Source organism: Coenobita brevimanus, chromosome 38 (assembly GCF_032717465.1).
Source record: "Coenobita brevimanus isolate Jiangsu-jjx chromosome 38, ASM3271746v2, whole genome shotgun sequence".
Taxonomy (NCBI): Eukaryota; Metazoa; Arthropoda; class Malacostraca; order Decapoda; family Coenobitidae; genus Coenobita; species Coenobita brevimanus.
The window spans coordinates 49,942,677-49,968,678 of NC_136991.1; the positions used below are offsets into that span (position 1 = coordinate 49,942,677).

General features: G+C 40.5%; 1 protein-coding gene across 1 annotated transcript in view; it reads right to left on the bottom strand.

Moving 5' to 3' along the window:
- Positions 1-26,002, bottom strand: part of Fancm (FA complementation group M) — a 58,877-nt gene that overhangs the window by 31,380 nt on the left and 1,495 nt on the right. Inside the window, exons 2-10 of the mRNA XM_080269959.1 lie at positions 23,947-24,188; positions 23,301-23,468; positions 18,911-19,083; positions 17,750-17,839; positions 16,326-16,472; positions 15,440-15,520; positions 8,819-8,981; positions 2,607-2,743; positions 902-1,042 (exon numbers count right to left, since the gene is read on the bottom strand). Coding sequence (XP_080126085.1) covers positions 902-1,042; positions 2,607-2,743; positions 8,819-8,981; positions 15,440-15,520; positions 16,326-16,472; positions 17,750-17,839; positions 18,911-19,083; positions 23,301-23,468; positions 23,947-24,188 — 1,342 coding nt within the window. The remainder of the gene's footprint in view (positions 1-901; positions 1,043-2,606; positions 2,744-8,818; positions 8,982-15,439; positions 15,521-16,325; positions 16,473-17,749; positions 17,840-18,910; positions 19,084-23,300; positions 23,469-23,946; positions 24,189-26,002) is intronic.

Here is a 26,002-nt window from a genome sequence, read left to right on the forward strand (position 1 = left end):
GTCTGGATTGTGACTTGCACACTCCAACATATCTTGAGCAACGTTCATCTGTGAGAAGAGGTCATGACAAATGTGACAAAGCACCTGCAGGAGATACCGAAAACCAACTCTGAAAAATGTTCAGGCTGTGGAAAGAATGCTGGACTATGTGTGTCAAGTCAGAAGGGGCCTACTATGAGAAGAATTAGTGTCCTAACTCAACAGGTTAGCTTTTAATTTTTTCAGTGCCTAAGGCTAGATACTTTCTAAACAGACCTCATATGTGACTACCAAAATACCGACATTCTAAATGCATATTTTATCTTCAAGCATTATATCATGAATCAGTACTACAGACAGATACTCTATACTGTATATGTAAACTTCTTGAAGGAATAGTGAAAAATGAAGATGGGTCACCATTTATATATTTAATGTAGCCCTACACCCCTCATGGGGCAACAAAGGAGTAGATGATGCAGGTACATATGTATGTAACTGTTTACTGATGCAAGGTGGTTTAGTGGGTTCACACTCTCCAACTGCATAGGGTCTATAAAGGTTAAGATCCAAGGGATGGCTGGAGTTTACAGCACACATAATGCCACTCACAGGCGAGTGAGTCTGGTCACACGCATCTTAAATGTTGGGAGAAAGTAGTCTAGTCCTAGGCCCTTATGCTGCTAACAGAGCAAAAGGAACTGAATGATGGATGGATGGATGCAATATTGCTTGGTGTGCAAAGGTTGTTTTTCCTTCATTTTACTCTTCATTCAGATTTAATGAGTAATTAACAAATTTAGTAATACCCTGTAACAGTCACTCCTTCCCACTATATAATCCAAGGTTCACTGTTCATATGATGTCATGGGATATTTAAGCATTATTGCTTGAATATACTCACATATCATTCAATTATTACCTGTGAAAATATGATGACTCTAGTAGACTCTCCCTTGTCAGCAAATTTTTGGTGATGCTGAGTGACAATACTGAGAAGCTCAGCTATTTTAGGATGACTAATGATGTATGGACACTGGCCCTTCACATCAAGGCCAGGGAGCTTGGGCTGTCAACAAGAAATATACAAATTGAACACAAATGTACAAGACCACAAAGAAATCTCATGAGTAAGAGGCAATGGCTTGTGAAATGAAATATGGAATACAGTACATACAATATGCTTGAAGAAGGGAAGATACAATTTTCTGGCACCCTTGGTTCCAGAACTTTGCCGGATGAACCATTTTGCTGGACTAACTAAGGCCATATATGTCACATATAATAATTCAACAGGGACCAATGGAGGTCACATATAATAATTCAACACAGACCAATGGTGGTCACATATAATAATTCAACACAGACCAATGGTGGTCACATATAATAATTCAACACAGACCAATGGAGGTCACATGTAATAATTCAACAGGGACCAATGGAGGTCATATATAATAATTCAGCAATACATCTGACCCACTATCCTTTAGTAAAATCACACTTATGTTCTGATTTAAGCTCTTTATGGAACAGTGCAGCCTGGTTCATTATCAAGTCACCTAACAAGTCCACTTCATCTAACACTGTTGAAATCATTTCATCGTCACTCAATCATAATCAATATTCTTACCATCCTTCATAGTTTTCTAATTTTCAGTTGCTTCTTGGAATCACTGTCTGCATAGAATTTCTCTGTTTTTCCTCTTTGCTTCTTAATTCATAAGCAACTGACCAGTACAATATGTGTCACACAACTGCATGGGAATACCATGGTCCAGCTTTTTTTTTTTTTTTTTTTAAGTTTTACCTTATCATGTAATGTTTTTATTTTTAGCATAAAAAAAATGTCTTACTGCATTAAATCCCCCTAAACAGCTGTCACTACACCATCCTGACCAGATGGGCAGGTGAAAATATATAAACAGTACATAAAGATACAGGCAGCCAGCGTGGCAAGTCACTGGGTAGCTACGTACAGTATAGCTTATTGTGTTAACAGTGTGCCTCGTGGCAAATGGCTTCCACATACAAACAACCCCAAAATGTAACAATGCTTTATGCACTCCACAACCTCTTATAAAGTGTCTCAGTAAATTCGTGATGGAAATAACTTTTTGATTTGACTATGGTCATAATTAAGAAAACTATTAAGTGGTGGTACAGTATTTTAGGGTAAACTTACCTAAAAGAATGAGATAATTTGCAGTGTTGTATTCATCAGAACAGAAACTGATGGTTACGAGTGCTTAATTGTGAGAATTTCGTATTCACTGACAAAATACACTGATAACAGTGCACCTGCAAACCTTAGTCAAGCTATACTGGTATAAGCATAAAGTTACAGCTGCAGTGTTAGGTAAATGAGACACAGTACTGGGGCAGTCCCTAAATATCTATATCAAATACTGTACTTCTGTTCTTGAAAAATCAAGAGATGAGATTAGTTGAAACAAAAGCAGACTCTGATGTATGCAACTTAAGTACAGGATGTAACTGGTGTGGAGCATGCCTGGCATCAGAAGACTGAAAGAAAAGTGGGAGAAATGAGAAAGAACAAGGTTCGGGGTGGATAAAGAAAGGAGTTCTGATGAAAGATATCAATAATTAAATCAATTTACCTGAGCTACGGATCCAGATGAGTCATTAGAATTTCCTTTAACAATGCCAAACTTTTCTCCAAGCTCACTCATAATTTTCTGAAAGATCTGGTTGCGCTTCAGCTCAGAGCGTGCAAAATGATGCCCTTTGTCACTGTCCAAGGTCCCTGGTTAAAAAAAAGTACAGCAGGATAAGCCAAAATGCAGGAAGTTTTCATACCAAAAAACACAGCAAAATAATTTTATGGTGTCTGCCATTAGAAGGAGCACAATAAACCTGCATCCTCCTAATGACACAGTGACTGCCAAAATTAAAAATACACAATACAAACAATGAAAGCCATCTTTTATATAAGTGACTACTGAGGTCTGAATTCAACAAAAAATTTCATTACTGAGAAAACCTTATGGGGAAAGAGTATTATGACACTGAAAAGCTGATGATAATACTTTACAAAGATAAAATGCCACTATGTTATGTAAAATAAGAACTAAGTCTGTTATGATATTTTTTTTCACACTTTAAGAAAATATGGACAAAATATGCCATTAACCCGTGCCGTCCCGAGGACGTACTTCCACGTCCTCACGTTTTGTCACAGCTAATCCTGAGGACGTACTTCAACGTCCTGCAATTGCAAGGTTCATAATTTCCACAATTTTCAATTTTCGCGAGTCATTTTTGGTACGTATACACGGGACACCTGCCTCAACAAGATGCCAGGCAGAGACAATGCCTTACCCAGCATGACCTCCTCCCCCCCCCTGCATGCCCTTTTCTCAGCAATTCACCGGTTATCAGTGACCTGACCAGTATAGCCATGTCATGCCACGGTACGAAATTCAGGGCCAGAGTGATTCCCCAATCAATGACAATGTGGAGGACAAACTTTACATAGCATTAGAGGAAGAAACAGTTAGAAATGATGATCAGGTAATGTGGCAAAAAAAGGTCAGGTATTAGCGAGTGAAACAATGCTTATAATGCCTATATTACTGCTTGAAAACCAATATACTTTTGTACTACATATAAATTCGTAACAGTAAATAAATAAATACCATTTATGAGTGGTGTGAAATAGTTATCCTCCCATAGAACTCGTTTTCTTTGGCGCCAGCCTGATAGAAAACCCGGTAAAGTAAGGAGGCTCTCCTACCTGTAATGAGTATTTTAAACCTCAGGTGAGCGATTTCTCTATGAATTTTCGATGTTTCTCACCAAAAGCGAAAGTTTTAGCAAAAAAAAAAAAAGGTCAAAAATTGCCCGGGATTGGGGGGTACCAGTGGTCAAAAAGGGGCCGGGACTGGGCGGGTTAAGAAAGGGCTGGAGTTCAAATTCATAAGACATACTCAATTACATTCAATCATCATCTAATCCAGTGTTGCCCCACGAGGAATGTAGAAGCCCGGGACTAGGCAAGTTGATCCTGATATTTAAGATGAGAGTGACCAGCATCACTCATCCCTGAATGCCATTACATGAGCAATACACCCCAACCATCCCTTGGATACCAACCTGCACCGGCTCAATCCACCTGGAGCACTTTAATTACCCACTAAACCACCAGGCACCAAAATTTGGTTATATGGTTACCACCCAGCTTAGTAAATGGTTTCCTGTTGTACAGAAAACCATGTGACTTGTCACTCAGTGTAGCGTCACCGTAGACAGAAGGAAGGAGAAAGAATGAAAGAAAGGTAGACAGAACAGGAAGGAATGAAAGAAGGAAGAAAGAGGGAAAAGGGCAGGCACCCAAGAACAGCATTACATCAAGTGAATGGATACTTTGGAAATACGAAACATGACAAGTAAAGTAACAAACACTAAAGAGTCAAAACTCCCTCTTTCAATCTCCACTCCTCCAGGCAGCCACCCATCTGGGGTAGACCTTACTGGCAAAATGGATGCAGATGAATACATACTAGAACCTGGACTGCTGAGGTAATGGAGGGAATTGATGTCTTAAATGAAGAAGACAGCAAAATATGTTGCTCCCAAAAATATGAATACACAAGACAGAGACACATGGGGAACTGCCAGTGCCAAGATTTACTCATGCTATCTTTGTTAATGGTTACGAAATTTAAATCTAAATGTATCTTGCATGTAGACTTCCTGAACAGGGGATTAAGGAAATGTCTCAATATTTCAAACATGGAAAGCTGTCATCAAGTGAAAAGACCTACACATGCTAGCATGGTCAATGGTTTTTATATAAACATAACCATTTTGTCTGTTAGATAATAAGTACCTATTATACCCTTGTACTATCTGGACTGGAGAAGGACTGATGGTTGTCTTTAGGTCTTGCCCTCCTCCCTGTGTCTTTCCTGGGCCAATATTCTCTTCACAAGGAGGCTCCCTGACATCTCTTCCTACGTGATTTGTTTTGTTTATTATACCTTTCAATTTGAGTCTTCTGTGTTATTTAAATCATTCTAAAATCACCATTCTCTGCATAAATAATGACTAAAATGGACATTAACCAGCCATGTGCAGAAATAAACAGTTGCAGAAAAGGTATGACGAAACTTCCTTAGCGCACAAGAAATATGGAGGATGTATGCCAATTTGTGTCCACTTCTAATGTTTAACATGGAGGGCAGGTTGTTGATTATGTTGTGCTGGGGAACCACTTTCCAAGCATACAACAAAAGCAGCTGTCAGGGTACCTCAGTATATATACTGCATTCATTTCATATTGTTTATAAAGACTCAAACTTGCTTGAAAGCATCAGCCTTAGTCACCTAATGGTGGTTCTCCACACTGCTTGATCTCTGGCAGGCTCCTTACTTACCCAAAACCTATATACAGTGATCCCTTGGTTATTATGCACTTGGTTATAATGGTTTTCATTACACTATATTACTGCTAGATGAAAATCTGCACTCCTGCTGATGTCATTCATTTATTGGCTAAAAAACATCATGAGATGGTTTCTGCTGACAGTGATGGTGCAGTATCTGTGGTTTCTGATGGCCTCGAGGAATTTAGCCCCTCGATCGTGCTTTTCTGTAATTTGACACGCCAGCCTATTCCACACAATCACACACACAAAAAACTGGGGGACAGTAACTCCACCCCTTTGGTGATGTATATGGGATCAGACCAACGAGAGCTAGAGTGTCTGGGGTGGTATGGCGTGATTGGCCTCCTAAGGTGTGGGAGAAGGAAACCCCCACCACCACCATTACACTACCTCCCTCAGCCCCACTGTGTCATCTCCACATTGTCCCCTCCCAACCAACCATACCCCAACATACCCCCTACAGCGGTGTGTGTGCATAGCAACCCTTCTCCCCTCTCCCTCCTCCCCCTCCCTCCTCCCCTATCCCTCCTCCTCTATCCCTCCATCTTCTTCCCCCCTCCAGCCATACACACTCCACCTCCACTTCTCACCTGGCTTGTTTTGTTGCTATGGGTGTATACCACACAGACAGCTTGTCCTACCAACTCCAGGGAACACTTCACACTGACATTAGTTACATACATATAATTATTTACCGTAAATAATTCATTTTCTTTACATTTTCTGTTTTTTCCCATGGGGGATCGGTAACTTTTTTGCATCTTTGATAGCAGATTGTGCGATGACTATTTGGTCAATCTGGCTGAAACGTGCATTTTCAGGTGTGTAAATTCAGCCTCTTGAAATGAGGAAGAAAAATTTTTACTTAGGTGAAAGTCAAAAAATCGACCCTGTTTTGCGGCTGGAGGGACAGACCTGCTAAGCGAATTGCATACTTTACGGTTAAAGATGAGGCACAACCCAAGGAGTTAATCCCAGGTGGTGGAGACCATTATCTCTCCACCCCCTAGCCTAAGAACCTCTTACCTCAAGCCCACTGCAGGTCTCTTTGTTACAAATTTCATCCTTATTGTATCCATTTCATCACTTTCTACTAACCTAACCAACCATATGTGTGTTTCTGATGCTTATCAAATTAATAAATACATACATATTAATTTGATAAGCATCAGAAACACACATATGGGTGGTTATGTTAGTAGAAAGTGATGAAATGGATACAATAAGGATGAAATTTGTAACAAAGAGACCTGCAGTGGGCTTGAGGTAAGAGGTTCTTAGGCTAGGGGGTGGAGAGATAATGGTCTCCACCACCTGGGATTAACTCCTTGAGTTGTGCCTCATCTTTAACCCGTAAAGTATGCAATTCGCTCAGCAGGTCTGTCCCTCCAGCCGCAAAACAGGGTCGATTTTTCGACTTTCACCTGAGTAAAAATTTTTCTTCCTCATTTCAAGAGGCTGAATTTACACACCTGAAAATGCACGTTTCAGCCAGATTGACCAAAAGTAAGGCAGTGTGAAAGGGGAAATAGTAGGGGAGTGAAAGATAGGAATAATAGATTGTTGGTGGAGAAGAGAGAGAAACTGAGGAGATGGAAGGAGCACTTTGAGGATTTGTTGAATGTAGAGAGTGAGAGCAGTGTGAGTATAAGTGGTTGGGGAATGGCTGGGAGAAGAAGAGATGAGAGGAGGGAGGAAGAGATCAGTAGGTCGGAAGTAGAGGAAGCGATGAAGAAGATTAAGCTGGGAAAGGCCCCAGGAATTGATGGAGTGTGTGGTGAAATGCTTAGGTATGGGGGTGAGATTGTTGTGGAGTGGATATGGAGGTTGTGTAGATTGGCTTGGGAAGAGGGAAGGGTTCCAGAGGACTGGAAATCAGGTATAATTGTTCCTCTGTACAAAGGAAAAGGGGAGAGAGAAGTATGTGGTAACCATAGGGGTATTTGCCTTCTTAGTGTGACTGGTAAAATATATGGTAGAATAGTCATTGATAGGGTTAGGCATATGACAGAGGAGCTAGTTGGAGAAGAACAAGGGGGATTTAGGAAGGGAAAAGGGTGTGTAGATCAGATATTTGTTCTAAGATGTTTAGTGGAGAAGTATCTAGAGAAGGGAAGGAAAGTGTATGCTGCCTTCATGGACTTGGAGAAAGCTTATGACAGAATAGTTAGGCAAGGTATGTGGAAGGTATTAAGAATATATGGAGTGGAGGGGAAATTGTTCAGTGCTGTGAAGAGTATGTACGAAGGAGCTAGGGCTACGGTGCGAGTGGATGGTGAGCTGAGTGAGTTCTTTGATCTCAATGTGGGACTGAAACAGGGGTGTGTGATGTCTCCATGGCTGTTTAATATATACTGTATATGGATGGGGTTGTAAAGGAGATGCAAGGTAGGGCAGTGGATGTGGGGCTGGCCCTAATAAATGAGGGTGAGATTTGGAAGCTTCCGGTGTTGCTGTTTGCTGATGATACAGTATTGTTGAGTGAAGATGAATGGGAGTTGCAAGGTTTGGTGAATGAATTTGGGACAGTGTGTAGGAGGAGGAAGCTGAAAGTTAATGTAAACAAAAGTAAAGTTATGGTGTTTGAGAGGAATGAAGTCACAGAGTGTGCAGTGAGGTTGGATGGTGAGGATATGGAGAATGTGAGTGCATTCAAGTACTTGGGTAGTGTGATGAGTAAGGATGGAACTTTGGGGGATGAAGTACGTGAAAGGGTACAGCAGGGAAGAAAGGTTGTTGGTACACTGAAAGCCGTGATGAGAAATAGGGAGGTGAGTATGGAAGTTAAGAAGTCACTGCATGATGGTATTGTGATCCCTACCCTGACGTATGGAAGCGAGGCGTGGACCTTGCAAGAGGGGAACAAGTCAAGAGTGAGAGCAGTGGAAATGAGTTACTTGAGAGGAGCATGTGGAGTGACGTGGAGGGACAGGTTGACGAATGAAGAAGTGAAGGAACGTTGTGGGGTAGATGTGGATGTGGTTGAAAAGATTAGGAGAAATACACTGAGGTGGTTTGGACATGTGGAGAGAATGGAGAATGAAAGACTGACTAAGAGGGTGTATGTAGGTGAGGTGGAGGGTGGGAGAGGGAGGGGTAGACCGAGGATGAGGTGGAGGGATGGAGTTGAGAGGTATATGAGGGAGGGGGGGGTGAGTTGGGGGGAGGGTAGTCAATTGGTGGGTGACAGAGTGACTTGGAGGCGTTTTGTCTGCGGCCACCCTTTGCGGGATTAGGGCGTCGGGCTATAGATAGATAGATAGATAGAAGAGGGAGGTGCCCATTACTATTAGGATAAATCCCGTGGGTTCAATGCTTTCGTTATCGTGCTACTTCGTTATCACGCACCAGGTTCGGTACCAGTTATGCGCAATAACCAAGGGATCACTGTACTACACTGAACAGCATTAAATATAAAATACTGTATCTACCTTTCAGAAATGTATAAAATGCTTTGATTCCATGTTGCAAGAGCAATTCATATGAGTGATATAACGTCATGCAGAGAGCAAATGTTCCCTCCACCACACCAAATTTGTTCCGTGGGAGGTTCTCAGGGGGACACGACCGGAACGATTCCCTCGCCTTCAGGATCTGGGGGATGAGGATAACAGTGTTTAGTTGCATATTCTTGTTGGTTCGGAAGGCTTCCTAGCACTTCTTCCTAATCAGATTACCTGTGTATCTGGGGGAGGAGGGTGAGATCAAGGATGAGATGGAGAGAAGGAGGGGAGAGGTATAAGAGTGCAGATGCATGTGAGTTGGGGAAAGGGCAACCTGATGGCAGAGGAGAGGGTGGCATGGAAACTTTGTCTGTGACTTCTCCTTCTGAGATCAAGGCACCTAGCTATAAACAAAGAGGCTGATGTTGCCTCCCTTGCATTATTTTACAGATATTTTTTTGGCAAATGCTCAGACGAAGTTGCGTCCATGGTGCCACCTCTCCATGCCTTCCCTCGTGCTACACAGGCATCTGGTAGCGCTCATGACTGGAATGTCACTCAGCCATATTGCAGAACTTCTGCCTATCAGAATTCTTTCATTCCCCGAACTGCATCTCTCTGGAACTCGCTTCCCCAGAGTTGTTTCCCTCCAAATTTCAACTCACAACTGTTCAAGTCTAACTGTTACAGTTATTTTATGAAAAGAGGACACCAGTAATCTGGTTTATGGATTATTTTTTTTTTTACTCATTTGTTTTTCCTTCCTCCATTCTGTTATTTATATAAAAAAAAAAAAATTATGCATTCTATGTCAATAATGAAAAGACATGAATAACATACAATCAGAAAGTGTAATAAGTTAAAAAAATAAAATAAACTGCTACATAAGAAGTGCTAAAAAGCTTCTTAAGCTCAAGAAAATACATGAAAATACATACCTAAGTGTATGTCTTATTATCTAAGCATAATCAGTAACTCTTGTACACACGGTAAAAAAAGTATCGCGCAGGAGGGGTATGATGATATCTGAAATGATCACTATAGCTTGTGTAGTACTTGGAAAATTAATTGATTATCATCTGAACATGCATCCACTAACAATATCAATCATAAACTGCCGTAAGAAACCTATCTATGACATACTTACGTAAGCATGTCTGTAAACAAGGGGGAAATATCATCAAACATTTCTAGAGTCCATAGTCCGTGGCGTCAAATCGTTTCGGGCTAAATGTGCACCGATACTTATTTTATCGTGTGTACATCAGGAATTAAACTGATCTCAAGTAACCTTCTAGGTTATTTTGTGAGAAATTCTTGTTATCTCAAACAAATTTTATTCCACAATAAACTTTGTGCATGCACAATGTTGTAACATAAGTAATCATCAGTTAACAAGCTAAAATAAACTGTTATATGTACAATCTCCAGCAAAAATAGAGCGACCGGCTTGACGAGCAGGTTGGTACATGTGGCACCACCGCACCCCCGGTTTCAACTCCCCCTCCCTCCCTCGTTCCCATTCATTCGCCTACCCTCCACCCTCCCCACATTCAAATGCAAGAGAGTAAGGCCTACTTGCATTGTCTCAACCACTCTTCCATCGTCCATCTATCATGGGAAATAATGGTTTTGTTATGATAACGAGTAAAAAGACATTACACAGTGTTTTACCCCATAGTACAGTTATTTAAACACCACGACCTGAATGCAGGGTGATATAAAAGTAATATATTCGTATGTTAGTGAGATCTGTAATCATACAATTTATCATACTGATGGTTGTATCCAGTCAGTGTGTAACATTAAACAGTCAGAAGCAATAAGTTGATGTTTGTAGTGGCTGGTGGTGTGTGGGGGGGCAGCTGGCCGTCACACGTTGTGGTAGGGACATGTGGAGATAGGCCCAGGGTTGACGGCTCTGCCGGGGTGGATACTGTGTGTGTGTGTGTGTGTGTGTGTGTGTGTGTGTGTGTGTGTGTGTGTGTGTGTGTGTGTGTGTGTGTGTGTGTGTGTGTGTGTGTGTGTGTGTGTGTGTGTCGTTATTATCACCATGAAGTGTGTATTACAACACTGCCCACTGCGCCATATAATAGAGATATTTAGAGTTTAACGATATGGCAAACAAGCATTTAATGATCGGTACACAGTAAGACCTTATTTTCTAAATGTTATTCAGTCAGATATGCAGTGCAATAGTGGATTATAATACATTAGTTTGAACGTAGCCTTTAACTCTGCAGGGTAAGTCGGGCTAGAACATCAGATCTCTAGTAAAACATTCACTATTGTCACTATACCACATGTTATTGTAGGGCAACTGGAACAGGGCGACAGCAAAGGTGGTGGGTGGTCCTATTCGGTGCTGACAGGGTTATCTTATCACTCCCCCAGTTACCCATAACATTCCATTATCATATAAATCCAATGTCTGACCCCATTGTTTCATATTGTTTTAATATGTGTTCTTAAATATACCGGTAGTCAGTTAGTCTTCCTTATTAAATATTTGCATAACCAAAACCGTTTGTCCATTTTAACATCCTTCCCTCTCTGAGGCAGCTGACGTTTCAGCTGACGATAGTTAATGGAAAAAACCATGGCCACACAGATATAGAGGAAAGTAGTAACAGACATGGGACACAAGTTGAAGAGCAAATAATCATAAGGTTAACCTGACCGCTACGTCTATTATGTTGCTATATGTAACACTGACCAGTGTGAACTATAACTCATCAAACCTTTACTGAAAACATTCTCAATGAAAACAAATAAACTGAATTATCTGTTGTATGGCATGATAATGTTGATTGGTGTAAGCTGCAATCGAGACAAGTTTATTTGATTACTATGCAGATCATCCATTCGGCCAATTTTAGTTATTGGTTACCTTTTTTGAAATATGTTGTGTTATAAATGTTTGAATCACAAATTACACCCTATTGCAGTTATAACTATATAAGGCAAGGTTATATTCCTGATACTGTTATCAGGAGGTGGCGGGTCCCTTGCTGGAGTGAATGGCGATAAGCGGCTGAGGCAAGGGGTGGAGGGGGTTGGTTATATGCAGTGCCGAATTAACCATACTGTTGCCTGGTAGGCAAGGCGACTGTTGGCCTGCAACACATAGATCTCTTTTTTCCGTTATTTCCAATGAAATGTTGGCATAACCTATAATGGCCTTTTTTGATGGCCTGATGGGTGATAGCACTTATTTGGACACCCAAAGCATATATTTATTCCGTTCTGGAAGTCTGGATGGCCTGTGGCAGGCTGTGGCTTGGCAGGCAGCTGCCCAATTTGCCTATACCTGGTAATCCGGCCTAGGTTTTATGGTGTGCGTGGGTCAGCACACCACGCAGCTCACTCCACTGTTGGCTGTCCTGTGTATGAAATTGACCTTGATACTTATACTACTGTCAGCAGCAATGAATGGCATCTAAATATTGACTGACCATTGGTAATGCCAGCAACCACGTCATGGCCTCAGCTTAACCACCAGACAAGCAGTTGTGCAGTCCCTGTTGACCAATGTTATCCGATATCATGTATTAAGACATCAATAACCAAGATATTACTGATCATGTCTTTTACTTATCAGCAACACTTTGCTATTATCACACATTAGCTATTAGTAGTAACTAATGGTAATGACCTATAAAAGTTTGTGAAGTAACAGTGACTATGTCAAGTAAGGGAAGGAGCACACCACCAACCACTACAAACATCTTCTTATAGCTTCCGACTATTTAATGTTACACACTGGCTGGATACAACCGTCAAAATGATAAATTGCGTGATTAAAGACCTCACTATCATACGAATATGCTACTATATCACCCTGCGTTCAGATTGTGGTGTATAAATAACTATACTATGGATTGAAGCACTGTGTAATGTGTTTTTATTCGTTATCATAACAAAACCATTATTTCCCAAGACAAATGGATGATGGAAGAGTGGTTGAGACAATACGAGTCTTGCACTTGGATGTGGGAAGGGTGGAAGTAGACAAATGAATGGGAACAAGGGAGGGGGGGGGTGAAACAGGGGGTGCGGCGGTGCCACATATACCAACCTGCTCGTCAAGCTGGTCGCTTGATTTTTGTTGGAGACTGTACAGTGCTGTATCTGCCTTTGGCTACTCACCAAGAGGTTATAAGCACACGGATGCAAGTTTCAGATTTTACAACAATTTGACAATAATGCATTAACTATCTATCCATCTATAGTCAGATGCCTTAATCCTGTACTAAGTGACTACATGCAAGTTGCCTCCATGTCACCCTGTCCTCTGCCATTTAACTGTCCTCCCTCCATCTCACACATCCCTTCCCTACAGCCAGACACCTTTATCCCATAATGGGTGGCTACAAACAAGCTGTCCCCATGTCACCCTGTCCTCTGCCATTTGGCTGCACTCCCTCCAACTCTCCCTCCATCTGCCCCCTCACATATATCACTCTCCACTTCATCCCCCCCCATCTCATCCTCAGTCTCCTCCTCCCTCTCTCCCCCTCGATGTCACTCAATTACACTCTTCTAATCAGTCTCTCATTCTCCATCTTCCCCTTTACATTACCTACCGTAAGCAGTAAAAATATTAACAGTCAATGATAAAATAATAATATCATAAATACTTCTTTTAGGAAAGTCATCATCATCATCATCAATATCATTATCATCATCTAACCCAGAGCTATTCCATGAGGAGCATAGTAGCCCAAGGTTAGGCAAGTTGGTCTTGACATTTAAGATGAGAGTGACCAGCCTTAATCATCCCTGAGTGGCATTACGTGAGCAATAAACAGCAACCACCCCTTGGATATAAACCTGCACCAGCTCAGTCCGGCGGGAGCACCTTAATTACCCACTAAACCAACAGGTGCTATAGTTTGGTTACATGGTTACCATCCAGTGTAATAAATGGTTTCCTGGTGTAGAGGAAACCATTTGGCTTGTCACTCAGTGTAGAGTCACCTGTAGACAGAAGGAAGAGGAAGGAATGAAGGAATGAATGACAGAAGAGGAAGGAAGGAAAGAAGGAAGGAAGAGTGGAATGGGCAGTCACCTGAGAACAGCACTACACTGAGCGAGTGGATGGTAAGCGCCATACATTCTGCACTCTTTGCCTTCATTATCATCATCACCATCTTACCTGAAACACTATATTCTCCTAACAACTTTTAGGTTTTTAAATATTTCTTTTATTTTAACACAACACCTCTGCCAGCTGTCCTAATTTTATTACCTTCACCCACCAATTACTGGGATGGTTATGACCTAAATACAGAATGCATTCAAGTAGGAGATGTACCAAACAAAGTGTCTGTCTGGTGAAAGAAGTCTTGCATCCATTCATTCATCATTCAAATCTTCAAAACTTTCAACTCCACCCAATAAGCACAACTTCCACAGTATGTCTGTCACGTGCTGCACTAACTCTTATAATGTCTGTGGAGCAGAGACGATTCTCCTGACTGCCTAGTTTATCTTCAGGTGGAGGCAAAACTGAAGTGATTTTTGGATCTGCTCTAAACTCTCAATCTCCTATTACAGTAGAGTATTTTTTCTCTGCCATCATCATCACCCTGCCTCATTTTCCCACTCAATGGTAGGGTGACATAGGGTCAAGAATTCAAGAAAAATGATACACATGACAGAGGGAAAATTAATAAGTAGCATGCCACATGAAATGGGCCACACACTCATTCACTCATCATCCATCCGTCCATCCATCGTCCAATCCTACGTTGCCCCATGAGAAGCGTAGGAGCCCGGGGCTAGGCAAGTTGGTCCTGACATTTAGGATGAGAGTGACCAGCCTCACTCATCCCTGAGTGGCATTACATGAGCAATAAACCCCAACCACCCCTTGGATATAAACCTTTAACAGCTCAATCCGACTGAAGAGCCGTAATTACCCACTACACCACCAAGCGCCATAATTTGGTTATGTTGTTACCACCCAGCATAGTAAATGGTTTCCTAGTGTACAGGAAACCATTCGGCTTGTCATTCAGTGTAGAGTCACCCATAGGCAGAAGGAAGAGAAAAGAATTCATGCATAAAACCTGACAGATTCATCAGAAAATAAACTATTCAATGCTCCCCCCCTCCCCCCCTTGCATTAAGACCAGTTACACATTTCGTGTCATAGCATGTTTTTGAAGCATGGTAACCAAGCCATGCTTAGCCAGTGATATTGTGGATGGCAACAACAAACCACCAACCATCACTGGGCAGTCATGTGTGGAATCCTGATAGTTGTATGGCCATCTACATGGATCCTTGCCACTCCACACAGATCCAACACTTCTTCACCCTCACAGTAAGTTCATTTGTTTACTTCTTCAGTATCATCCCAGCAGCCAAACCACACAACAGTGTGGCTTTCCATCACCAAATTGTCCATCTGGGGACTATGAGCCTCTGGCCCACTAGTAATAACTTTCTGCTTTCCACTCTGCTCTCTACTTCCTTTACATAAATACTGTACCTCTTTTCTGTTACTGATTTGAGGTACTCTAATGAAGGCTGAACATGTTCAGAATACAATACGAACATCCTGTTTTTGCATGTACAATAAAAATATGAGGCACATCATACCTTAAACTTTGACAATGTAGTCTCATCTCTTGTAAACAAAACTTTCATGTCCAACAGGCGTGAAACATATACTCGTAATACCTGGAAAACATCAGAATATTAGCAACAGTAGCTGCAATCCCAAGCTCATCTGAACATAAACCTAGTGGACTGAATACTGATGCTACTGTTCTCCTGCAATCCACCCTCCTCCTTCTTCAGAGATGGCAACAATACGGTAGTTTATATGCTGCAGATCACTGATTGTGTGACATCAATCAGACATTACTAAATGATGCAGCTTCTTCATTTTCCTCTGCTTTTTCAGGTGTAACTGCATGCAATGCTTGGGACTTTTTAAATTATTTTCAAATCTTCAATTAGTATACATGCAGCAAGATTTTATACCAGCTGATATGATAAGATTTAGCTGCAAAGTACTGTTTTCTTTGTCACTGACGGCAAATGAAATATACGTACATATATACATATATATATATATATATATATATATATATATATATATATATATATATATACATATATATATATATATATATATATATATATATATATATATATATATATATATATATATATATATATATATATATATATATATATACATATACATATATATTTGTATATATATATATATATATATATATATATATATATATATATATATATATATATATATATATATATATATATATATATATATATACATATACATATATATTTGTATATATATATACAGTATATATATATATACATATACATATATATTTATATATATCCATATACATATATATATATATATATATATATATATATATATATATATATATATATATATATGTATATATATAAAATATCTACTAAAGGGAAACCATACAACACTTACATTAAGATATCTCCTTTTTAAGCTCTCAAGTTCGTTTCCAAGAGGCACCACAACTTTCTCCACACTGCGCTGGTGAGCATAAGGTCGGATGTCAGGACTCTCCTCATTACGAAGCTCTATATGAGATATCAGCAGATTTGTCAGTACCTGTGAATAGCATATAGATGTAGTTTTTTTTTTGTTGCCAAAAAATTCTATGGTATTCCTAGACTAACCATAAACTGGCAGGCAGACAATATCCATCACTGTGGTCAACCTCATGGGATCTTAACTATACTTTCCTCCCTACGAATACTCAGTTCAGGCACTTTAAAAATTAAGTAATTTGAAATTTGAAACAGTAAATGGCTATGGTTTTACTGTTGTCATCTTCAAGCAATTTGTAAAAAAAAAAAAAAAAAACACAGAAACTGGCAAGGCAAGATTAGTGTTAACCAAGAACATGTTATAAGTCCAAAATAAAATTGTGGTTTAAAGACGTTAAACAACTACGATAATAGTTTTGATGCATCGTAAATTCTGCTAAACAGCAGGTAATTCTGGAGCATTCTTGATCATCATTCTAAATACTGGTCAATCTCGTTATACAACAGGGTTACATCCACAGGCATTAAACTTTTTCTCTTTTTTTGACTCACTTGGGTGGGGACACCCAAGCCTCAAAAATGCATCCCTATACTTTACATGCTAAATCTACCCTGAGATACGATACCCCACCTAGCGATGGGTTATTACTTAACCAACTGCATCATTAAACTTGGGTATGCCTGTACTGTACTGGTATGTTATTGTACTGAACATGTAAACTTGCTTCCAGCCTTCAGGCACCTCTGATATATTTCTTACCTGCAATTATTCTTTCATGCACCCCAAAACCCACAGCACACTTACACCACAAATGGGGGAGCAATACTCTCCCTCCACTGGGATTTCTGGCAGTGGTTAATCACCAAAGTGTACAGTAAATGAACAGTTTTCTGATACACGGGAAACCATTTGACTTGCATTTCTGTGTACTGTCATCCGTAGGCACTAAGTGACTGGATGAAAGAAATCTCAGTCTACCATCAAATATCAGTTACGATGGAAGATTTGAAAAGAAGGATGGGACTGGAGTGTATTGGTGTTTTGATAAGGAGAGGTAGATTGCGATGGTTTGGGCATGTGGAGGATGGAGAATGACCATTGGGTGCACAAAATGAAAAGTGTGAAATCTGGGGGCAGGGTTGCGAGAAGCAGACCAAAAAGACCTGGGACAAGGTCATAGAGCGTGATCTCAGGGATAAGGAACTAAATAGAGAGGCTGCCAGAGACTGAGCAGCATGGAGATATGCTATTAGGTGACCAAGGCCAACACATGGAAGTACATTGCAGCCTTTATAAATGAAATGAACAAAATGATGATACATATAAATCCTACTCACCTGCCTAACAGCTACAAGGTCTGTGCCAGGAGTAGCTGACAGAGCCAAAACACGAAAGTCATGCCGGTACTCTCTCAAAGACCGGATAATCTGTAAAAAGCAAAAATATAAAATGTAGTAATTTACAGATTTACATCTGCTTCACCAGCATCAATATATAATGTACTAAGGTACAAAATCAGATATGCTTAAGTTTAAACCTTCTTGGAATATAACAACGATTCAACATGGCGACTGACATCCTAATCATTTGAAATGCTATACCACCAAACTGAAAACAGTACATATTTTCAGTTCACATGCTTACAAATTTGAACTTGATAAAGCAACTTCAGAGATCCTTTTATTCTATGAACTATTTTCTTTACACTCTCCTTTTGTTTTCTTCTCCTACTGGAGGTAATAAATGGTACAGGTATATCCAAAGCGTCTGATTTTTCATCATGTGGTAGGTTCACAAAATTATTGCTCAAGATAAAATGTGAATGTACTGATACCCAAAATGAGGCCACCCTCATGATCACACAGTTCTGCACCTTGACATGACATTTTTCTTTGTCAAATTGAATAAGAAGGAGCTGCATCATCTATCCATCTATCTACTGCCAGATGCCATAATCCCATAAGGGGTGGCCATTTGACTCTGAGTTATTTGTTTTATGGGGAGAGGCACTAAACCACCACCAACACACTTGTTGACACGTAGGAAGCACGTATGGTTTGGTTATATGGTTACCACCCAGCGTTGCAAATGGTTTCTTGGCTTACAGGAAACTATTTGGCTTGTCACTCAATGTAAAGCCACCTGTAAAGGAAGGAAAAGCAATAAGAAGTGACAGGAAAGATGGGAGAAATAGGAAGAGAGGAGGGAAGGCACAGAAAAAGAATGATAAAGGCTAAGGAAGAAGTAGGCAGCACTACATCAAGTGAGTGGATGATGGCAGCCACCACCTACCACTAATACTTAATGTAAATATCCACAAACGGTATGTAAGATGTAAAATTAATTCATTTTTTGTGTTCTTTGGACAATACTAAAAGGTTCACTCCCTGAGACTCACTTGTCCTCCCATGTGTCAACAAATGGTGCCAATGACCTTCGCATATCACTGTATAAATGCTAACACCTAGACTACATCATTTACCCTGACATTCTTCTACCTGACAATAAGCATAGTTGCCAAGGGCATGATGAGCTTCATCTAACACTAGACACTTTATCTGTGGGGCTGGACAGGTTCCTCGTGCCATATCCTTTACCAACACCTCTGGAGTTAAGAAGAACACACGCTTCTCACTCCATGCATCTGCTCGCTTATCAGGGTTCACATGGCCTGCAAATTAAATAATTAAAAATAATCAACACATGTGGGAAGGAATTAAAAAAAAAAAAAAAATCTACACACACATACCTTAAGTCTACAATCCATTATCTCACATAATTATAAAAATGTTAAGTTATTGACAAAAACAACAACTTCAAACTACAGCAACTGCATGCTCCTTACATAACTGTTTACTTTTCTACAGCACAGCTTTTTAAATTATCTCAGGTTAGTTTACATTGTAACTCCTTTTCCTTGGATTCCCATATTCTAATGACATACAGTACTGCTGCATAATAATACCTTTTAATCCTTTAATTACTATTATCTTCATCATCATCACTGATATCTTTTGGGATATGAAGAAGAGAAAAAATTAATCTTAAGTATATCCTCAGTCTCCTGTGCTGGAGGAAGTAAATGACTGCTAGCAACAAAAGAGCTGGTTGGTATGGTTGTCACTATCTATCTATCTATAGCCCGATGCCCTAATCCCGCAAAGGGTGGCCACAGACAAAACGCCTCCAAGTAGCTCTGTCACCCACCATTTGACTACCCTTCCCCTTACTCACCCCCCCCTCCCTCATATACCTCTCAACTCCATCCCTCACCTCATCCTCGGTCTACCCCTCCCTCTCCCTTCCTCCACCTCACCTACATACACCCTCTTAGTCAGTCTTTCATTCTCCATTCTCTTCACATGACCAAACCACCTCAGTGTATTTCTCCTAATCTTCCCAACCACATCCACATCCACCCCACTATGTTCCTTCACTTCTTCATTCGTCAACCTGTCCCTCCACGTCATTCCACATGCTCCTCTCAAGTAACTCATTTCCACTGCTCTCACTCTTGACTTGTTCCCCTCTTGCAAGGTCCATGCCTCGCTTCCATACGTCAGGGTAGGGATCACAATACTATTATGCAGTGACTTCTTAACTTCCATACTCACCTCCCTATTTCTCATTACTGCTTTCAGTGTACCAACAACCTTCCTTCCCTGCTGTACCCTTTCAAGCACTTCATCCCCCAAAGTTCCATCCTTACTCATCACACTACCAAAGTACTTCAATGCACTCACATTCTCCATATCCTCACCATCCAACCTCACTGCACACTCTGTGATTTCATTCCTCTCAAACACCATAAATTTACTTTTGTTTACATTAACTTTCAGATTCCTCCTCCTACACACTGTCCCAAATTCATTCACCAAACCTTGCAACTCCCATTCATCTTCCCTCAACAATACTGTATCATCAGCAAACAGCAACACTGGAATCTTCCAAATCTCACCCTCATTCATTAAAACCACCCCCACATCCACTGCCCTACCTTGCACCCCCTTCACAACCCCATCCATGTATATATTAAACAGCCATGGAGACATCACACAACCCTGTTTCAGTCCCACACTGAGATCAAAGAACTCACTCAGCTCACCATCCACTTGCACCGTAACCCTAGCTCCCTCGTACATACTCTTCACAGCACTCAACAATTTCCCCTCCACACCATATTTTCTTAATACCTTCCACATACCTTGCCTATCTATTCTGTTATGAGCTTTCTCCAAGTCCATGAAGGCAGCATACACTTTCCCTTCTCTAGATTACTTCTCCACTTAACATCTTTGAACAAATATCTGATCTACACACCCTTTTCCCTTCCTAAATCCCCCTTGTTCTTCTCCAACTAGCTCCTCTGTCATATGCCTAACCCTATTAATGAGTATTCTACCATATATTTTACCAGTCACACTAAGAAGGCAAATACCCCTATGGTTACCACATACAGTACTTCTCTCTCCCTTTTTCCTTTGTATAAAGGAACAATTATACCTGATTTCCAGTCCTCTGGAACCCTTCCCTCTTCCCAAGCCAATCTACACAACTTCCACATCCACTCCACAACAATCTCACCCCCATACCTAAGCATTTCACCACACACTCCATCAATTCCTGGGGCCTTTCCCAACTTAATCTTTTTCATCGCTTCCACTACTTCCGCCTACTGATCTCTTCCTCCCTCCTCTCATCTCTTCTTCTCCCAGCCATTCCCCAACCACTTATATTCGCACTGCTCTCACTCTTTACATTCAACAAATCCTCAAAGTGCTCCTTCCATCTCCTCAATTTCTCTCTCTCTCTTCTCCACCAACAATCTATTTTTCCTATCTTTCACTTCCCTACTATTTCCCCTTTCACACTGCCTTACTTTCTTTACCTCCTTCCAAAACAATTTCTTACTCTCCCTCCATTTCACACTCAGATTCCTCCCAAACTATTCATCCACTTTCTTCTTACTCTCCTTCACCTCTAAAAAAATACCTATAAGAAGTTTCCAGTCTGCTGTATGACATGTGAGGGATACTTAAGTCCTGGTATGTGTAGTACTCCTCTTCCCTACCGAACTGGATACAAATACGCGCTGGTAGTGATTTAGTCTGCTGTGTGACATGTAGAGATAAGTTAGGTACGTGCAGTATTTTTCTGCTCTATCTTAAGGAATAAAAATTCAGGGTAACTTGGTATACACGTAACCATTTTATACCATCCTATTTTTCCCACATTCTAAGTCATTGATAGCTATGATACGGCATCATATACTGTATCCGTGACATTCAATCTTGTGTAGTAAACTCATCATCACATCATCATCATCTAATCCTGCATTGTCCCATGAAGAGCATAGGAGCTCAGAGCTAGGCAAGTTAGTCCTGACATTTAAGATGACAGCGATCAAAACCTCAAACATCCTTGAGTGGCATTACGAGGGCAATAAACCCAAACCACCCCATGCATATAAAGCAACACAGACTCAATCCATTTGGTGCACCTTAAGTACCCACTAAATCACCAGGCGCCACAATTTGGTTACCGGTATATGGTTACCACCCAGTACAGTAAATGGCTTCCTGGTGTACAGGAAACTATCTAGCATGTCACTCAGTACAAGTCACCCATAGACAGAAGAAAGAGGTAAAAAAGATGGAAAGAATGACATAATAGTATGGAAAGAAAGAAGAAAAGAAGAGAGGAAAGGGCAGCCACCCGAGCAGCACTACATCGAGTAAGTGGACGGTGAGCACCCCCACCTACCACAAAACTAACTTACTTATTTCAGTTTCATTCATAAGACTAAGCCTCTATTTACAAAAATAACTAAAATAATCAAGTACAAATGTATCAGTAAATCAAGTTTGCCATTACAGTTACTCTACTTAGAACTAAAAGGCTTGCTGTTATGGTAAGTTTGATTATACTGTACACAAACCACATGTGATGTAAATACATCACCCACTCCTTGTTCAGGAAAACTCAAACTAAGCATGAAAATGTATTACATGTACCAGTATATTCATTTCATTCATTCATCACCCATTAGGAGCGTACAAGCCCGGGGCTAGGCAAGTTGGTCTTGACATTTAAGATGAGAGTGACCAGCCTCACTTATCCCTGATTGGCATTACACAAGCAATAAACCCCAACCATCCCTTGGATATAAACCTTCACCAACTCAATCCGATTGGAGCGCCGTGATTACCCACTAAACCACCAGGCGCCAGAATTTGGTTATATGGTTACCTCCCAGCGTAGTAAATGGTTTCCTGGTGTACAGGAAACCATTTGGCTTGTCACTCAATGCAGAGCCACCCACAGGCAGAAGGAAGAGGAAAGAATGAAGGACAGAGAGACAGAAGAGGGAGTGTACAGTCACCTGTAGGCAGAAGGATGAGGAAAGAATGAAGGAAAGACAGAAAAGGATGGAAGGAAAGTAGGATGGTGGAGAGGAAAGGGCAGACACCCAAGAGCAGCACCAGCACATAAAATATTAAATACTTTAAAAACTTAATTGGTGTATACAACTAAACAGGCAGGAAGATGAGCAAGATGGGTGTTGTGAATCATGAAGCTTGGTATAAGCATGGCTGAGTAGAAATTGTATGAAGACACCACCATTTCTACAAGAAAGTACTGGATCAAATTGAAGTGTCATTCTAAGGGATGCCCATGATACTGATGCAGGCACTGATCTGTTGTGCTACCAGGGTTTAGTTCCGGCTATAAATATGACATTGTAAAGTAAAAAACTATAAAGAAGAGATTATGAAGACTATATTTTATCCTTCCATCAGTAAAAAAAAAAAAAAAAAAAAAAACTGTCTAAGGATAACAACGTTAACGTAAGAAATACTACAGTGGTGAAGGGGTTAACTTGCTGACCTGTCATCTGTGAGGTGTCATGCTGAGGGATGCCCATGACACTGAAGCACGCATTGATCTGCTGTGCTACCAAGGGTTTTGTTGGAGCTGTAAACACCACCTTGCTATTTGGGTACCACCGGTAAAAGTTGTACATAACCACAGCTGCTATGAATGTCTTGCCGAGTCCTGCAGTTGATAAAACCAGTGAAGATGAATGGAGACTATCATACAGAGATGGCATCCAACAAAAAATGTGCACAAAACAGTAACATCACCAATACCTTAGAATGACTCTAGGTTTTATCTCTGGGCACTAATCTAATGAACACCAAAACTGATACCATATAAGACATGGCAGGAAATAAAATAACTGCAAAATACAGTAGACATCACAATCATCTAAAAATGATAAACACTCTAAATATTACCTCTGAGCACTAACCTACTGAACAACATATGTGGTCGATTAGGAAATACCATTACAGTCCAGTCCTGTACAGTACTATACATAATGTAACAATTCTTATGACTGTAATAATGCAAATGTGTCTTGAGTACAAGTGAATTCCTTTGGAAGATCCAGCACTTCCGAGAGATATACCAGCAATACTAGATTAGTATTATTTAGTGAAATATTAAACCAGATCAGTTCAACATAACTTACCTGTTGGAAGAGAGACTAGTGTATTCTTGAACAATGCCTTTTGTACAATCTCATACTGATATTCCCGCACAGGATAGTTGACTGGGTAAATCCATGTACTCCCAGCTTCCTCATCAAACCCTGGCAAAGACTCCAATGGTATACACTTGGGTACAGGTGGACAGGATATCTGACCCTCTGATTTCCACTTCGCTTCACTGCTTGTGGATGCATTCCTTGATATACTCCTTTCATCTTCCATCCTGTAAGTTCATAATTAATAGTAACCCTTGTATTTCCATATTGTAATTTTGCTATCTCCAGATGCTTTGACTCAGAATGCTATAATGGAACTAAAAGGGGCAACAAAGGCTACATTTACCCTTTCCAGTTCAAACTGTCTTGCCTCGTCTGAATAAAATCATCTAAGGGATGCAAGAATAAAACACAAAATATGCCATCAAATTGAAGTTCACAATAATAAGGCATGAGTAAAATAACATACATCAAAACTGGCACATACGATACAGGAAGGACCAATAATTGGGGTCGCTTATCAGGTAGGTTAGGTTCTTTTGGTTTCAGTTTGTGTGATTCTCATGGTTAGGACAAAAGAATCTCGAGGTTAGGACCAAAGGATGCCATGGTTAGGACTGAAGGATTCCATGGTTTGAACAAAAGGATGCAAAGATTAGGAGTGAAGGATTCCAAAGTTAGAACAAAACAATGCAAAGGTTAGGACTAATGGATGCCAAGGTTAGAACAAAAGGATGCAAAGATTAGGTTTAAAGAATACCAAGGTTAGAACCACACAATGCCAAGCTTAGGTCCAAGGTTAGGACTGAAGGATGCCAAAGATTAGGTTATAACCAAAGGATGCCAAGAGCAGGAAAAAATGAATACCAAGGTTATGAATGAGGGGCAATAATGTTAAGAATGAGGAATGCCAGAAACAGAAAAATGCACCTGAAGGATCATACACATAAAAAGTACAGTACTGCTAAGCAACAAAAACAAATCATACCAAAAGCAAATGATCCTGCATGGTAAAATGAAACATCATATACCGTATCGTATCTTAACACTTATGAGGGCTCCAACATGCCTGCATGCATCAACCTTGGTTACCTAATGGTAGGCTGCTTCAGTATAGCAACCATATTATTCTATAAAAAACAGTACAGAGTGCCTTCTGAGAAGGGTTGGGAGGGACCTATCGCTGCAACTACGGTATATCTAATAAAAAAGAGGACCCAAGTCATGCAGAACACACAGAAAAACATTGGAAGAATAGGCTATATCAGATTCAAAATTCATGTTAACATAAGTTTCCCAAATTCAAAATTCTATCTACCTCTATTGCCAGACACCTCAATCCCATAAGGGATGGCCATAAAAAAACTGCCTCCATGTAGCCCTGTCTCCTGTCATTTCACTGCCCTTCCCCCAGCTCACATCCCTCTCTCTAATTTACCTTTCCACTCCATCCCTCCATCTCATCCTCAGCCTCTTCCTCCTTCCACTTCACTCACATGCGCTCTCCTCGTTATTATCTCATTCTCCACCTGCTCCACATGGCCAAACCACCTAAATGTATCTCTCCTAAGGCTTTCCATCACATCCACATCCACACCACAATGTTCCTTCACTACCTCATTTGTAAGTCTGGTCTCTCCATGTAACTTCACAGGCTCCTCTCAAATACCTCACTTCCACCGCTCTCACTTGTGACCTGTGTCCTTCCAACAAGGTCCAAGCTTCACTGCCATATGTTAGAGCGGTTATCACAATACTATCATGCAATGATTTTTTTTTACTTCCATGCTCACTTCCTATTACTGTACTTATCACTGCTTTCAGTGAACCAGACACCTTTCTTCCTTGTTGTATACTTTAAGGCACTTCATCCTCTAAACTTCCATCCTTACTCATCACACCACCCACGTGCATAAATGCACTCACATTTTCCATTTCTTCACCACCCAACCTCACTGTACATTCAGTTACTTTTCTCTCAAAGACCACAACTTTACTTGGTCAAATTTTAGTAATTCATATTATTCAGTTCAGAAAATCT